The following is a 17,820-nucleotide window of genomic DNA, read 5'->3' as shown; positions in this document are numbered from 1 at the left end:
TGTGATAAGGTAGTAAGTGCGCATGATAAATATATTAACTTCTTTACTCCAACTCATGCGTACTCGGGGTTTTCCAGTTTTAGTGGACGCAGGTAAAAAGGCATTCACCTCCTGCGCAACATCTAAGAAGTGTCTGCTCTTTCGTCTAAGGAGGAGACTGGTGTGGGAATGTATGAGTTTGTGGATGGACTGAATGGTTCTACTATTGAGAGTGAGGAATTTAAACTAATGTTATCTATATTGTGTGAGTGAGTGTCGGCGTGTTGTGTTAGTGTGGAAGTGTGTTGGTTGGCTGTAGTATTTTCGGTTAACCCGGAGGGAGCCCGCCTATTCAACTCCTCTCCGCTGACGGTTCGCATGCTGAGACACCCAGCGTCAGCTCCAGGTGTGCCCCGACGATCGCCCTCGGGTAGCGGTCCTATACGTTTATTCCGTAACTTCATCTCCATACATGGGTTCCCAGAGCCATGTTAGCCGCGCCAGTAAATTAAATATCGCGTGTCCGCCCCCCACGTGAATCTGGTGTTCGATTCGGACGTATGGTTGGATTCTGAGGGGCAATTATTATTATTATTATTATGTATATTATTATTATTCTATTACTATTATAGGGGCTGTAGGAATAATACCCTTGTGCTACGATGACAAAGTTTTATCGGTACCCATTCTATAATGTCTCAACACTAGGGGTAATTTTTTTTTAAAGTTGATGAATAAAACACTAGTGTTGTACCCATCCCGTTATAAAAAAAAAGTACACGACCAGACTGCAAACTTCCTTTGACGTAAGACTTTGTGGGTTTTTTCTTTGTATCGCATAATTGGCGCTAATGTTACATTTACGTTCCAATTTACACATTTTATACAGCCACGGAACTGACGCGTGCGTATTATTTGAACGCATACATATTTTTTTTAATAATTATTTTAAATTCAAGAAATTTAATCTTTATTGCCGTGATTGTTACTAAAAATAAAAAAGAACAATAAATGAAAATTAGTAATTTAAGAAAGGCGGGAAAAATATGACGCAGATTTGAGTGTTTCGTCTAATGATCTTTTTTCTCTTGAACATAATATTGTTCGCTTTACTTTTTGATATGAATTATTTAAATAGAAGTTTCATCACGTTTATTTATATACAAATACTTTTTACATTTACTTTTTTTGACATAAAAAGGGCAGCGGAATCTCAAGGAGGTTTCCTTGGTCGTTTTTAAGCAGATTATCACGCCATAGTTTTTATAAGCAAAAAGTGCTTGGTTTATAAGATGTGACCGAATGAAAGAATCGGAGTTGGATAGAATAGAAAAGTGTGGATGCGTCCATTGTATGTACATATATTTAACACTAGAATTGAAGTTAACTTCGTAATCTTGAAAATAAAACACGTTTATTTTAGATGCCTTTGTTAATATTATTTGGTAAATATAAATAGACTGAACTGCAGCTGTTAAGATTAAAAAGAAAAGGTTTTCTTTTTCTTTTTTCAATAATTTTTGTAATAATTTTCCCGCTTAATCATGTGTTGTGTTGAAATCTTTGTGCAACAGTTGCAGAGTTCCAGTGTAGTCTTCAGTATGTAACATATTGTGACATTGTAAAGTCCCTAGATTGTAGCATATAGCAGCTGCGACAAAGATGTACAAACACGTGATTCACTGTCACTTGAACAATGCAACACCGTTACTAAACGAGCGGGTGTTGAATGTCTTATTGTTAAACATAATTTACGCTTTTAATTCCTAAGAAATCAGCTGTTTTGCAGTGTTAATAATTTACCAATAACATAACTGTTTTATCTATTTACGAGAGGGTAAGATTTCAGTTTACTGTCCCCTTACTCCCCTCTCAAATTCACCCCTTACCTCTTTTTTGATTCTTGTGATATAGAGAAAGGAGACAGAGCGTACTATCTTTTGGCTACATCACCACTTAACATCAGTTGGGGTGGTCAAGCGTATGTTTATTTATTGTAAAAAAAATGAGTAAGTATTACAAATACGATTAAAAACTACGTTTAACAAGCTATTGCTCACGACTCTGTCCGTACTGAATTAAAAACAAAAAACTTAATTAGTAGCCTATGTGGTCTTCCTTGTTCTACATCTGTGTCAAGTTTCATCGAGATCCGTTCTCCAGATACCTTGTAACAAACATCCATCCATCTAAACATTCGCATTTATAATATTAGTAAGACCTATCTTTGTGCAATTTATAGCAAATCAGAAGTTTCGTTACAGATATATATATGTAAAATTCGGCATCGATACTATTAGTGTGATTTAAGAGTTTTATCTGTTTAGAAATCTTTGTTTACATTTCACTTTATCGGCTATACATCTAGGAAACAACTATTTCTCAGTTTATTTGAGACATCCTTAACACGAATTCCTTTGCAATCAAACCATTGTGTTATCTATCAGACTATTGTTTTACGTTTTAATCAAACAAATCTTGTCCACTGTTCTTCTTGTTTACTTACCGGCTTTCTATTTAGTTAAATATTTATAGATGTAGTTAAAATATCAGTATAGTTTTGGTATAACATTTTAAACGGATCTTAGAATATAAAGTATAAAAAAAAGATTCGCAAGCAAGTTTAATAAAACTTGCTTGCGAATCTTTTTTTTTTGCCAATAGGCAATAAATCCTGAAACAAATACTTAGCTTATTTTATTTTATAAGGATAAACTTAAAATAAATACGTCCTTCAAAAATCATTGGACAAAATCTCCAATTTTTCGTACTGTCACGTACAAAAACTATTTTATTTTAAATAAAAATATTATAATTGATTTTATTGCATATTTTAATTACATTTCTATTTGTACTGCTATTATTGTAACACACTGAAAGGGTTTGATCACGAAGTATTTAGTAACAAGGTTAGCGCAAGAGAACGGTCTAGCAACGTGTTTTTCAATAAAGGGCCGGCCACGTATGAAATACCTTTCACTGTATTGTTATGTGACACCGCCGCTTAAAGGTCAGATTACGTACAGCTGAATAAATCACGCCCTTAGTCTAAATTAAACACGATCTAGTCTAGACCAAAGTTAAGTTAACGACCTTTCCTAGCTTCGCTCAGCAATGTACCTACATGAATTTGTTATATATTTACATATATGTATTGTTAGGAAGAAAATCCGACACTGTCGGTGTACTGGCGCAACACTAGCCTAACTAAAATGACGACGTTTATGTCCCCTCACTAATCATTCTGACAATTGACTTTGTAAGGAAGGCGCGCCATTCGCGCCAAAGGATCCTAACTAATAATGTCTAAAACTATAATATATAAACAAAAAAAAGATACTGACTACATGACATCAACACGTAGTTCAAATTAGTGGACCTAGTGCCTTGAAATTACGCGTAAGTTACTACGTAGAAAACTAAAGATTTTTCATATTTCATCCCCTTGACACGTTAGCTGCCAGAATGATTTTTCGAAAAACGAAAAAAAAATTAAAATTTCGTCCAAAACCATTTGAAAACACCTAAAAATATAGTTATACATTGCTCATATACTTATTATTTGCATATGAATGGAAGTATGGCTTGTCGGACATATAGTCAGACATGGCAGCTAACGTGTTAAGATCTAAAAGTGGAGCTGAAAGTATGTATTAAGAAATGTTATCCCTTTTTTAAATTAATTGAAAATTAAAAACACTTTTCAAGACAAATAAATGTGTACAACCAATTTAGTTCTATTAATAGATCCTCCACGCGGACGAAGCCGCGGTCATTAACTAGTTTTCAACAGCATTTTTTTTTATGAATTACGTAAAATATTTTGTTATGTAACAAATCGTTTAGCATATTTTATAAGACTTATAAAAAATCGCACTGGTCATTTGATGAAAACGTGATCAATTATTTATGTTAATTTATTATATATTTATCGGAATTAAAATCTTCTGACAACGTAAACTCCTATTAAGATTTATTTAACGGAAACTTTTCTTAATAGGAAATAGGTGAACAACGAACGACTATCGCGAATCGGTTATAACAGTTATTATTATAATATTAATAGCATATTATTCGTGTTTTAAAATAATCGATTTGACGACAAAATTTAGTAAAATATGTACTTAAGGACTTATGTTAAGCACTGTACGTCAGTTCAAAATCAAATTTATCTTTGTTTATTTTGGGTACAAAAAATTATCAGTATTTTGTTTTATATGTTGTCATCCCTTTCTTTATCCTTGAAAAAAAGAGATAGCAATGTATTTGAGTAAGGGTGTTTCGGCTCAACTGGCTGTATCAAATCAAAAAATGAAAATATCTTTGTTCTCCGATTTTTCTTTAAAGTCATATTTAATCGCGGAGGCCAATAACGGTTGAACGACCGAATAAGGGGCAAGTTTCTCAATCGTAAACAAATTTCACAGTGGGTTTCCCCTGACGAAACATTACAAAACATATTGGGAGCCTTTTTATGCCATTTTTAATTAAACTTATAATAAGTAAAAATGGTTGTATTCATTCGGTTTCAAAAATACTCTTCCGACTTTGGCCTAAACTTTGATTTACATCCTTAACTTTTAATCATATTAATAGATTCGTAATCTTTATTTAAAAGCATCAGACATTTTGGTTTGGATACTTACGTTTTTTTATTATATGGCGGCAAACGAGCAACTGGCCACCTAAATTCGAAAAGCGAAGCGATAGACAAAAAAAACTCACAATATCGGATACTCGCTATTGGCTGATGTCTTCATACAGACAATTACCTAATCATTTTTTTTATAACAGAAGGGGGCAAACGAGCAGCGGGAACACCGAGTTGTTCAACGACGCCCATAGACATCAGCAATACCAGAGAAACCGCAGATGCGTTGCCGGCCTTTGAGATAGTGATTATCCCTTTTAACATCGACTATTTTCAAAATGCTAGTTTATCTTTTACCTAAGCATAATTAGTATTTTAATTAGATTTTATTATTTCATGCAATAGTATGCAAGATCAAAGGAACAAGAATAATAGAGGATAAAGTCAATGAAGGAAAATAGTATGATGAGCACAATGTTCTTAGTAATTCGACCTTCAATTCAATAGAGGTCAGTAGAATTCAGGAAGCGAACGATGTGAGTAAGTACAGAGTGAGATAAGTTCAAATATACTATTATTAAATAATGATTTGTCTTGTCACGAAAGCAAAGAAGACATACCGTATATACTTTTACATATTAAATTCCACAAATTTTGAAGTTGGTTATTTTTAGATTCAGACTTTATAGCAGCTCTTAATTTCGTACTGGTATTACTTAAATCATAATTTAAAGTCAAAGGGATGAAAAGATACAGACGAAAGTTTGAAGAGCGACTTTTGATGTATAAGTTTTTATTTCAAGTATTGTATTGCCTAAGTAACCGTAGGTTTCTGAGACTTACATTAACTTTGACAGACAGATAACATTATGTTTTAAAAGGAGATTTTTGTCTCGGAAACCTAAGGTAAGAGATAGTTGAATATTACCGGGACATCGGTATTGTTCCGATGTTTAGTAAACACATGACCGGGGAAAGCAGTTTAAACAGTCGCGTCATAACAAGAGAAAATTTACCCCAGCTGTATGTAAATAACAAACACAAACGTGAAAACACGACGCAGTCGACAAACATACCATTATGCAGAAATATGTGGACAAAATAAACATGTTGACGAAAAGGTAAAACGCTTTGCTTTTGTTATATATTTTAAAATATTCTTTTTAATATAATAGCTCTACGTTTTTACTATCTTACTAATATTATAAATGCGAAAATTTAGATGGATGGATAGATGGATGTTTGTTTGAAGGTTCTCCGAAATGCCTCAACGTATTACAGGCTACTTATTAAGTTTTTTTTTAATTCCATACGGACGAAGTGGCGAACGACAATTAATATAGTTATATATAGGTTGAAACAAAATAAATCCAGGACAAGGAATGTATTCCAACACGTAGACGTGTACTGGTGAATGGCATTCAAACGGTTAAATTATTTATTTTTTAAGCGCCAAACAATGGATTCGGTTATAAAATACAAATAAAACCATATTCATAACAAAACTCGTTCCATTTACGAATAGTTTCGAAAATGACGAACGACGAAAAGAAGTTTTGCAACGCAAAAAATCTTTCTTCCCGCATAAACAACTTTCGAAATCATTATCTCAGACGATGTGTGCATTCGTGGCTCGCAAACCGGATTTTGGTGGACGTGAAACTAAAAACTACAGATAATATGCAAGACGAATATAATGAAATAGAACACATATTTATTATGCATATTAAATTCATAATCTAAACCTAAAAAACTTTTCACAATTATCAAATTATAATGAAATCATTTGATTTATAAATAACATTTCTCAGTAGTAAAATATTCGCAATTTCAAAATTCCAAAAATACGTAAAGATAAATGAATAAAATAAGTTTAACCTTGAGATTAAAATTACTTTTTAAATTTCACCTAATTACCTGTATATAAAAAGAAAGTAGGTTATCAAGAACAGTTGTGTCGTTTTTAAGCAATATCAATTAACAATACATGAATGTTTATATTGTTTAATTTACGTTTGTTTTTTAATTTCCCCCTATTATGAATATCATAGTGTATCCCTTAAGTGTTCATTTACCAAACTTTTTTGTCATGACATTTAAAAATTAATGTATGTATGACTACCTGTCGCCCGCGACTTCGTCCGCGCGGAATTATAAAAGAAATTAATTCCAAACTGTGTTCTACATCTATGTCAAATTTCAGCGGGATTCGTTTAGCCGTTCCGGACATATGTACCTTCGAACAAACATCCATCCATCCATCCATCTAAACATTCGTATTTATAATAGTAAGATTTCATTCGCTTTCGATTTAAGTTATATTAAAGTGCAGTAAAACTTAGTTAAACTATAATATTTATCTGAACATTAAATGTAAGCATAATATTTCTGATACCATAATCCGTAGTTCTAAGTAGCGGCTAAACATTTTTGATGGGATCCTAACATAGGTATCTCTTTATAACTTTGTGATTCATCTAAGCGTGTCAGTAGCTGTCCATTCATAATTAAATAGCCATATAACATTATTAACACACAATACACGAACAAAACACAAGCAAACAAAAGAAATAAGAGGTAAATGTCATAAATATACCCTTGGTTATATTGTACTGAACGCGGAACATCCGTGAAGATTTTTATTATGTATTCATGTAACGAAAGTGTGAATAAGCCTTTACCATCGTCTTATTCTAGGGACGATATGATTATGTTACCTTATGACTACATAAATAACCTTAAACGTTGAGGTTAAAATTTATTTAAGCATTATATCAGTTATAATTTAATTACGAAAATAACCTACAAAAACTGCCAAATACATTATCTTAATAACCATGCTACACGTGTGAGAATTAATAATTAAACTAACTTCCATTACCGTTTTTGTTAATAGAACACGTAAATATTCTAGTAAAAGAAAGCAATGTATAATGTGACAGAATGTAGCACGTGTTTCCACAATGCCCTACACATCGTGAGTTAGGTACTTATGTCGTAATGTAAAGTAGGTGTTAATATTCACCTAGACCTAGTTGTATTCAAGTTATGGCAGTAAAAGTGTCGTCAGCGGATGTGCAACGACCTTGTGTACTATAGGCTTGACACGTAATAAAGAAATTATATACATACTAGCTGTCGCCTGTTACTCTGTCCGCGCGAAATCTATACTGATATAATAAAGCAAACACTTCTTTGTTATGTAGAATTGAATTGAACCTCTTACTATCATACTAATATTATAAATACGAATGTTTGGATTCATGGATGTATGTTTGTCTGAATTTATCTGCATTTTATCCGCGCGGACGGCGGGCGACAGTTACAGTTTAATAAATTGAATCACTAAATAGCTGGACGATTTTTTTTTCGTAAAAGTTTTTACCAATGCTTTTGTTTATGCACATTACCACTTCTTCAGTGCAACGTACCGTAACAAAAGTGGTATCTACCGGTAGAAAAACAGAGAGATTTCCATGACGATGTTTATAACGTGAATCGATCGCACTTGACCGCGCGAATGAAGGCCATGCGGTGAGGTTGCGATGTCACTCGAGCAAAGATTATGCTAATAGACAGGATTAGGGTGCGTTTCCATAATGCGTCATTGTCCATGAGAGGAATAAGGGTCCATGGAAATGCACCTTTAGGAGTACTTGAAACTAAATCCAATGATGATTATGTTATCAACTGCAACGGCGTAATGTATATGGTAACAGAAATCTAAAATTACCTTTTTTAATTATTGTTATAATGTAATGGGTTAGTTAGCGGTTATGTTATATAGGAAACATCTGAAGTGTTTTATTTGCCATTAAATATTCCAAAAAAAAAGAAGGAAAAATAAAAACGGAACAACAATAACGCCGGTGTAGAATACCACACTCCTCCAAAATTATCAGATAGTCAAACGATTCGTTCATATTTGTCTACACTTTTTGAAATATACGTTTTGCAAACAAGTTAACAAGCGACTTAGTTCTCACGTGGTAAAGAGAATTATACGAATGGACGTCTTCCTGCCTGTGTTAAACTGATGAAGTCATGCGGGTCACGTTGATTCATGATTTAAACACTGACCCGTTATTCCAGGTGCTCACTAACTCGTAATACTTTTTTTTAGTACCAACCCCTGCTCAATCTTTGTAGTCACCCCATAAACATATTTACCGAGTGGGTAAAATCTATCTATTAGGGTTGACTAAGACTATTGAAAAATAGTAAGAGAAGACGACATGTGCTTAAAGACATGAGTGAGTGCCAAGAATTAGACGAATATTTCGGAGAAAGACGGAACTGGAAGAAACTGATTAGGAAAGCTGACCCCACCACCTTGTGGGATGAGAGAGAGAGAGAGGGGGCAGATAGAGGGAGGAAGGGGGGGCGGGGGAGGACTAGATTTAGGCACTACATGCATCAGACGAGACGCAAAAATACCTCCACGTCTACTATGTGGTTGCTACTTTTCTTACTTTTACTGCCAGCTTACTAAGATTATCCTATAGATTATTCGAAACTGTCCAAAGTACGAAGCTGTTCTCGTTGATTTATGGAAAAATAAATAACTTCATTATGTGAAAATTGTGCAAATCAAATAATGTGATTTACAAATGTTTAAACAAGACGATTATCGAATTTAGTTCGAGTTTATTTTGATGGAATCGAGAAGTCACGAAGTAAATCGAGGTTATAAGTAGGGGTGGTGTTTATTTTATTTATTATATTTTATTATTAACTTAATATAGTTACTTTAAAATTGTCACTTATGTAATACATAAGTTAAATACATCGGTCACGATTCACTAAACTACTGACTGAATGCACGGTGTCACATCAACAAATTTAGTTGAGAATCGATAATATACGATAAGAAATATTAACACCGAATACGGGAGAAAATTGAATAAAAATCACGATCACGATTTCATTCATGAAATGATAATCATAATTATTCAGTATTGCTGTTGTGAATAGACTAGAATCATTTTCGTCATCCCCCAAAATTGAGATAAAGGTTTTACACAGGTATAGTTGCTTTAGAAACCAACAATAACTAATCTAGATGGATATCTAGTTTCACCGGCCATTTATTTCAATCCTTTACACAGTTTAAATGGTAATTTAAAGTCAATATCGAAATCTTTAATATTACCCTCTAGCATTGACACGCAATATTTCCAGTAACATAATAACGCAAAAAAACTTCGAATTAATATAAACGTTCTAATGAACATAAGATGTCGGTGATTGTAAAAATATAAATGGGCGTAAAGTGTTGAGCAACATTTCTCAGAAACAATCGATAACATAACCATTTTGAATGCATTGTGAGTCAATTTTTAAATACTCCTTAGATAAGGTTTCACACCTGTTGGTAAATGAGTTAGTCATTACGTGAACGCAAAGATTGTATTTAGCGGTCTTCGAAACATCTTTCTTAGGTTCAATTCACATTTTCCCAGCGTCTTTTCACTTTAACATTTGAAAATATTTGTAATCAATTCAAATACAAATTTGAGTGAACATTGTTATGCATACAGGGTGTCCTAAAATTACATATGCAAGAGACAAAAGATTACTCGAATTGGAGCATTTTTAACAGTGGTAGAGCCCGCTTTAACATCTTCGCACGAGTCGGCCCGGCTCGCCCGGTGAAATACTACGACCACACAGAAGACAGGCGTCAAGTGGAAGCAATTCCGCGTTTCGTCTGATGAGTGTGCGTCCCGGAGGCCTAATTTAGTCCTCTTTCCCATCCCATCCTTTTCTTTATAAGGAAGGGATGGGAAGTGGAAGTGGAAGTGGACTTTCCGGATGAGAGGATGCATGGGAAGGGAATATATGTTCTTTCTGTGCATCCTCTCCTCCGTCGATTGAAGGTAGGCAACGCATATGCAATTGCGTGTGTATATGGGCAACGGTCACTTCACTATTTCAGCGATTTCAAGTGGCTGCTCGCTCGTTTGCCACCTTATGATATAAAAAAAGCAACCTGTTATTAATCAGACATTCTTAAATAACATGCAGTTTTCAGATGCGAACCCGTGAATAAATTCTTTCAGAATAATTAAAATGATTTTTAAAGTCAATACTTCAATGCGTCATTTGTAATCATCCTGTATATCCTGTCCTGGTTCATCTAAGTTGTTTACTTTGATAATGAAGGATAAGCAATATTCTAGACTTTGAAACTAGCCTCCTCCCCCCTCCTACAATACAGTTGAAGGTCAGTTACCATTCAAAACCTAGTAAACATCACAATTTAGGTAATAACACAGTTATAGACAATCGAACACGTCGCGTATTGACGTTGTTTATTTACTAAGCAAAAGCAATTGAAAACGTTTCATATTTACAATAACGATCCTTGACATGAATTTTCATATTGAAAACAATATTAAGACATTTCGAATAGTTTCGTAAGAACGTTATCAATTCTTCTGTATCGATAATGTGATAAAATCTGGTAATTATATTTCGTAAGTTACGTACGTGGCTGTTTAACTGGCCAGTTAGTTTGCATTACAAACTATTTTGTAACGATTATTACATTTGTAGAAATAGTATGTAAATTAATTGTGAAGCTGGCCACATTAAAAATATTAAAAAATCATCAATCGATTAATTTATAAAATACATATAGTAAAGTATTAATATCCAAATCTTACTAATATTGTAAATGTCAATACTTGGATGTATGGTTGAATCGATGGATGTTTGTTAGTACTCGTAGGTATTTCCATAACGGCTGCTTGAATCTTGATGAAATTTGCCTTTGATGTAGAACGTAGTCTCATACATAGGTTACTATAATAATTAAAAGATTTTCCGCGTGAACGAAGTCGCGGTTGAAAACTAGTAATATATAAAAGAGAAAACAATAATATTTAATTTGTTTGCCAAATGAATTCTTCACTTATGGAAACAGTTAAACATCTTTACAGATAAAATTAAATCGAAGTTACATAAATTTTATCTTTTTAAGACTTACACAAACCTTGTCACATTCCTGACATGAATTTAAAAATATATATGTATGTTGTCAAGATTAGAAAAGACAGATTTTTATCACTTCCGCAACATGGATAATAAACAGGTGACAGTTAAATAAATGTAAATATTTTTATGATTGCCATTTTTATATTACTATATTAAACGAAGAATTTTATCTTTAAACTGGTCGTTCACAACTTGCTTTATGTTCAGAATATGCCCAGTGTTATTAAACTGAAAATATTCTCGAAATCTTTTCTTAATATCGCCTCTCATTATTTGAATTTTTTTATTTTTTTATAAGAGAAGGCGGGAACACCGAGGTGATCAACGACACCCATGGACATCTGCAACACCAGAGGAACTGTAGATGCGTTGCCGGCCTTAAACAACAAAATACAAAGAATTTTATGAACGTATTATAAAAACTATTCATATTATTTATAAAGCCTAACAGTATTAATATTCATATACAGCCATAAAAAAGCAATTCACTAGAAGCGTTATTCAAGATTTCTGTTATAGTCGTAGAATAATTCTAGCACTTAACGACAGAACAACGGACAATTCCTCATAAAAAAAACACTAAATATTATCACAAGTAATTCAACACTGTCTCCGTTTAACAAAAAATATTACGTTTCTCTATGTATAACATTACCTATAACATATAAGTTTGTTAATATTCAAGCTTACGAAATACATGGCAAACTGTTTGACATAACAATGTTATTATTTTGATATCAGTGTCAGTATTTAATTCACTTTCTAACAACGTAAATTATGGTAAACAACGTTTAGTCGTTTTTAAACTGATCGATCGAATATAAAAAAGTCTTAGTCTATAATAGTAATATAGACTGTCTGTTTCTAATTTGACTAGGAAAATTATAAACTTTGTTACGTAATTAAATGTCATTGTGTAAATTGAACGATATACAATTTGCAGAATCTCTACAATTAGCTTAGACAAATTACGAATGAGCTGTGTTCACAATTTTCCGGTGACATTTACACAGCCTAATGACAATTTGCGTCATTTTATTATAGTTTAGTGAGTATTCAATCACACGGCACAATGATCAATAAAATAGAATATTAAACGGTGCATTGAATTTTTGATCAACGATTTCTTACATAAATATATTGCTCATTGTTAGATGTTTGATCTATCTTTATATACATTATTTAAATAAGTATATAACATATAAAATATCATGATAAGAATTACAAAGTATAAGGTGTGTTATGGCTGACAGGAGGAGGAGGAGAAGGTGTGTTAAAGTGGGTTTCCACTGTAGATATACTTTGTATGAAACATAAATCTAATAGAGTATTTAAAATGATAAATTCTTTAGTCGACAGCTTATAAAATAATTAATCGTATATTTATATCTGTCATATCATAAACTACCTGTTAGTCGTGTTGTGAAGAAATCTTTAGTTTATCTTACACATATCAAATCACTTTGCCTTGACGACAAACGTGATAAGGAGTTGTTTCAAAAGCACTTTATAAAATCTCAACACAATACGTTATGTCATTTAATTCAATCGGTTTAAGTTGGATTAATATCGCCCGCGACTTTGTTCGAGATTAATTTAAATAAGTAGTCTATGGGCTATTCTTGACTTCAATTCAAATTTCGATCAAAAATTATGGATGTTTTGGTGTTACGTGGTAAGGCAAAGCCTCACACTCATTTAAATGATCACTAGCTGTTGCCGGCGAATCCGCCCCCGCGGATTTTAATTAGTAGGCCGTGTCTTCTTCCAGACTATGTTCTACATCTATGCCAAATTAATCGTGATGTAAGTCGTTCTGTAAATACCTTGTAACAAACATCCATCCATCTAAACTTCGTATTTATAATATTAGTAAGATTAACAAATATCTTAGGTTTATATTAACTGATGTTAATAAAATAGAACTTTGTCATCTCATAGCATTATTGATAATAGGAACTGTTCTGTAGAAAGTTTAAACATGCGCTAATTACTTTGCAAAATGAAAATGAAACTGGCCGCAACTTGGTTGAAACAGATAATTAAGAAAAAAAAAACTCCTTGTGCACTAAATTCAAATATAAATACAAAATCAGATCAATTATTAAGAAATTGCTGGATTTTCATAATTTCAAAAGTAAAAGACAAAATAATTAAATTAATATGTAAAGTGAAACCTTTCTTAATTACGAATAAACTGTTGCCCGCGACTTCATCAGCTGTTCTTCCAGACTACATTCTATATCTATTCAAATTTTTCTCGATATCCGTTTAGCTGTACCGGAGATATCTTCCAACAAACATACATCCATCTAAACATTCGCATTCATCATATGAGTAAGAAGTAAATTAAAATTTAAACATCTAATACGTAACAGTACAAAAGAAATGTATAACAATGAAAATGCTTGTACTAATTGTGTGAGTAAGTTCATACCACCGACGGTCAGACCGGCACTAAATGCCTACAAATCAATTCGCTACACTGTATTGTGACTAACTTTATCAACCACTGACATTTCTACAATGTTACAAATATATAATACCATGTTCTAATATTATAAACTAGCTGTCGCCCGCGAGTCCTTCCGCGCGGATACATAAAAAACTTAATTAGTGCAGCCCACCCATGCATCCATCCACATCACATCCATCTAAACATACGCATTTATAATATTAGTAAGTTAAATAAAAAACAGCTCTTCAAGGCATAAATTCGAAAAAATGAATAAAAAGGCTCTAAGCTACCTCCCCACCAATTTTCAGGCATATCGGTAAAGCCGTTCTTGAGTTATAAATAGTGTAACTAACACGACTTTCTTTTATATATATATATATATATAGATGCGAATGTTGGAATGGTTGTTTGTAAGAAGGTATCTCCGGAACGGCAGAATGGGTCTCTCTGATATTTGGCAAAGATGTAGAGTATAATCTGGAACATATAATCTAGTTACTATTTTTTATTAAGTTCAGCGCGGACGGAGTCGCGGGCTATAGCTAGTTATAATTTATAGAGTGACGGTGCCGCTGTGGTATCGTACTTACAATCCACAGGTTTGATCCCAGCCAAGTATCAATGTATTTTTCCTTATTCGAATTTCATATGTCCTTACGGTCAAGGAAAATATGATGCAACCGGCACGTATCTTCGAAGAAATTCAAAGATATGTGTAATGTCAACCTATTCGTACTGGACCAGAGAGATTACCTTAAGGCTTAAGAATACTAACGTTCAAACTTTATTGCTCAAGGTCAACTAGAGTTCTTAATCGATTGTGTCACTAGTGATATCTGGAATTATGTTGTATGTATGATACGATTGTATTATGTTTGTATGACCGTAGACAACTGTTCAAATATAAAGTTCTGTAATCTCATACCTAAATTCATTAAATTAATATTTCGAGAACAATTTCTCACAAATTTATATATTTTAGGTTATCAAATGGTTACACACGAATGGGACATTGTTATTTTGTTTGATCTAATTCTTTTACTCAGGAAAATAATAAAAAAAGATCGTTTTCATTGTACGAAAACCTGAGAATATTTCCTTTGCTAAAAAAACTAACTCGTGAACCATGACGTTTGATCTCTAGTTTTTAAAGACATAAATATACTTTTAAAGTTTCGGTTAAAATTTTTAAAGCGATATTTTTTATTTAAATAATACGCCAATGTCTTTCTTGATTTGTAAATACGATTTAGATAAAAAAAAATATGTCAATTCTATTTAATTGAGAAACCTGAAAAACCAGATATTGATAAGAAAACTGTACTCGATGTTCCAATACGGTTTATCCCTAATTTGTAAAAAAATAACATGCTTTTTACTTAATTAAACCTATCAAATTAAAAAAATAAACGTCTGCCATTTTGTTCTAGTTTAGTTTAGTTTATTTTAAGAAAAAGGCAAATAAAATAATTGTTTACAAAGAAATAATTATTTTTACGTTTTTGCTTTTTAATTCTTTCATAAAATATAATTGATTTTTTTTTCTAAACATGTATCGTATGTGTTAAATCGTTACTTATATTGTAAGTTTATTTCTAAAGACAGTTGTCTCTTTCGAACTTTGTTGATTGGAATTTAATAGCAATAATTAACCTGTAATTTTCTTATTTAATTAAATTTTTAATTAAGGCAATTAATAGATTATTAAAATATACAACGTAAATAATAATTCGTTAAGTTGTAGCAAATGTTTATTATTGTTTTAAAAACAAATTATAAAAAGAACACTTCCATTTCTGAAAATACGAGCAACTTGAACAAACTGTCAGATAATATTTAATAATAATTAAGGAAAAAATGAAGGCTAAATGGAAAATAAAACGAGTACACAAAAATGCAGACAAAGATATTATTTTTTTGTATTACTTATTTGTTCAAGTTATATTTAAGAACTTTTGTCAGCAAAACAGTTATCCGTTGCGCAAGTATTTTTACAACTGTACTTATTTATGCATAGTACTAAATTTCTCGTTTTTTATGTTTTTTTTTTCCAATATAAGCGAAGAAATAAAGACTAGTCAGTTAAACAAGCTAAAAGAAACTATCTAACCAAACCAATAACAATTAATGATCATACAAAATTAAAATCATTCCTAAAGTTACTTACCATGGGTTTCTGAAGCCAAAATCTCCATTTTCAATCTTATCTGTCTTGTTAAAGATAATGACAGTGATGACGATATGTTTTGTACAGACATTTTGGTCTCAGAAACCAATAAGTTACGAAAAATATACATACAATAATGCAGCATAATAGAAGCACACTTCTATTTTTTTATCAACAAGTAAATGCAACAAGGTATTTACGAAACCACATCGACATGTTTTATTTCTCAACATTCCATAAAAATAATACGCGCACTAAAGTTATGTAAACATATTATATTTCTTGTTACTGTAATATGTATGTAACTAGACTATTTATTGAAAAAAAATTATTATTGCCACATAAAAAAGTAGGGTTATTTTTCCTCTTCTAGTCTAAACATTACGCTAAAGAAAAACGGCTTAACACTTTGACACAAAATTACAACATATGCTTTTTTATGTAAATATATCTGTCGTCAAGTACCGGCCGTAAAAAATGAGAAAAAATGTATAAAGAAAGAAAAAAGTTTCATTCTTAATTTGAGATAGGATTATAAATACGCTGGGTTGCTGGTTTGCGCGGGAAAATGTAATATGAAACCTTTTTATAAAAAGGAGTTATTTATGAAACCAATATAATTATTTATTAAAATCTGCACAGTAAGGAAATATTTAACTGCGTACTAATTACGATATTGTACGTAAAACGCATTAAATAATAAATATTGAGTTAAAAATCTGTTTTATAAAAAAAAACGAGCGGTTTAAAATAATTGTTCATGTTTTATGCACGGAATTTTCCATATTACAGTTTGTTTTACTATGCTTATGTTTTTTTTCAATTAAACTGTACATTATAGAGTTTAGAGCTGATTAGTTGAACGAAAAAAAAAATATTTTTTCAACTTTTTGTTTTTTTTTTGTCATATTTTATCGTTAAATTTTTGAAATTTTTTAACCACCCGCAAAAATATAAAAACCAACGTCCAACTAACAGTGGTGTTGTGTAAGGGATATTATTAATTATAATATGATTTTTATAGTAGATTATAGTTATAAACCTAAACTAATATGTTTTTTTTGAATTGCCAAATTTAGAGCGAATTTGAAAACTTCCGACACCTTTACAATGTATGTATGGTCATGCATCTCCGCTAAAATGAAAAAAATATTTAAAAATTTAAGTATTTATTAGTAAAAAAATATTACTACAACTTACTTGGGGTATCTGAAATATCATCCATAATCGCCAACTTGCTCGGCCGCTTATCATCTTCAGATTTCAAACCCATTATTTCACTGCAACAGTTCCTTTAAATTAAAAAAAAAAAACAAAACGCGCACGCGATTTAAAAAAAATGTCACTTGTAACTGGCTGGTTATTATTTTTGCCCTATATTTTTAATTGGTGTTTTTGACATTTATTTTTTAAAATCGGCAACGAATGGCGCGTCAATGCGACATACTGGCCGGCGAGACGGTGACGAACACTGGCTGCATTAGCTCGACTGTCGCTCCGCAATGCTCTAGTCTCGTTTTTAAGGCACGCGACTTGCCGGCGCACCGCACGAGTCTTCTCACTGGTGTAGACATAATACATTACAATACAACATATTAGAATTACTTGTGATCAAACAGAATTTAT

At 32.0% G+C, this 17,820-nt stretch overlaps 1 protein-coding gene across 1 annotated transcript in view; it reads right to left on the bottom strand.

Moving 5' to 3' along the window:
* Nucleotides 1-17,672, bottom strand: part of Picot (putative inorganic phosphate cotransporter protein picot) — a 39,474-nt gene extending 21,802 nt beyond the window's left edge. Inside the window, exon 1 of the mRNA XM_013325185.1 lies at nucleotides 17,395-17,672. Within this exon, the coding sequence (XP_013180639.1) occupies nucleotides 17,395-17,467 (73 nt within the window). The 5' untranslated portion in view covers nucleotides 17,468-17,672. The remainder of the gene's footprint in view (nucleotides 1-17,394) is intronic.
* Nucleotides 17,673-17,820: the final 148 nt, after the last annotated feature.

The sequence above is a fragment of the Papilio xuthus genome, unplaced genomic scaffold, assembly GCF_000836235.2.
Source record: "Papilio xuthus unplaced genomic scaffold, Pxut_1.1 DF824888.1, whole genome shotgun sequence".
NCBI classification, from domain to species: Eukaryota; Metazoa; Arthropoda; class Insecta; order Lepidoptera; family Papilionidae; genus Papilio; species Papilio xuthus.
The sequence above is the reverse complement of the archived record's forward strand: the minus strand, read 5'-3'. Positions and strand labels throughout refer to the sequence as shown.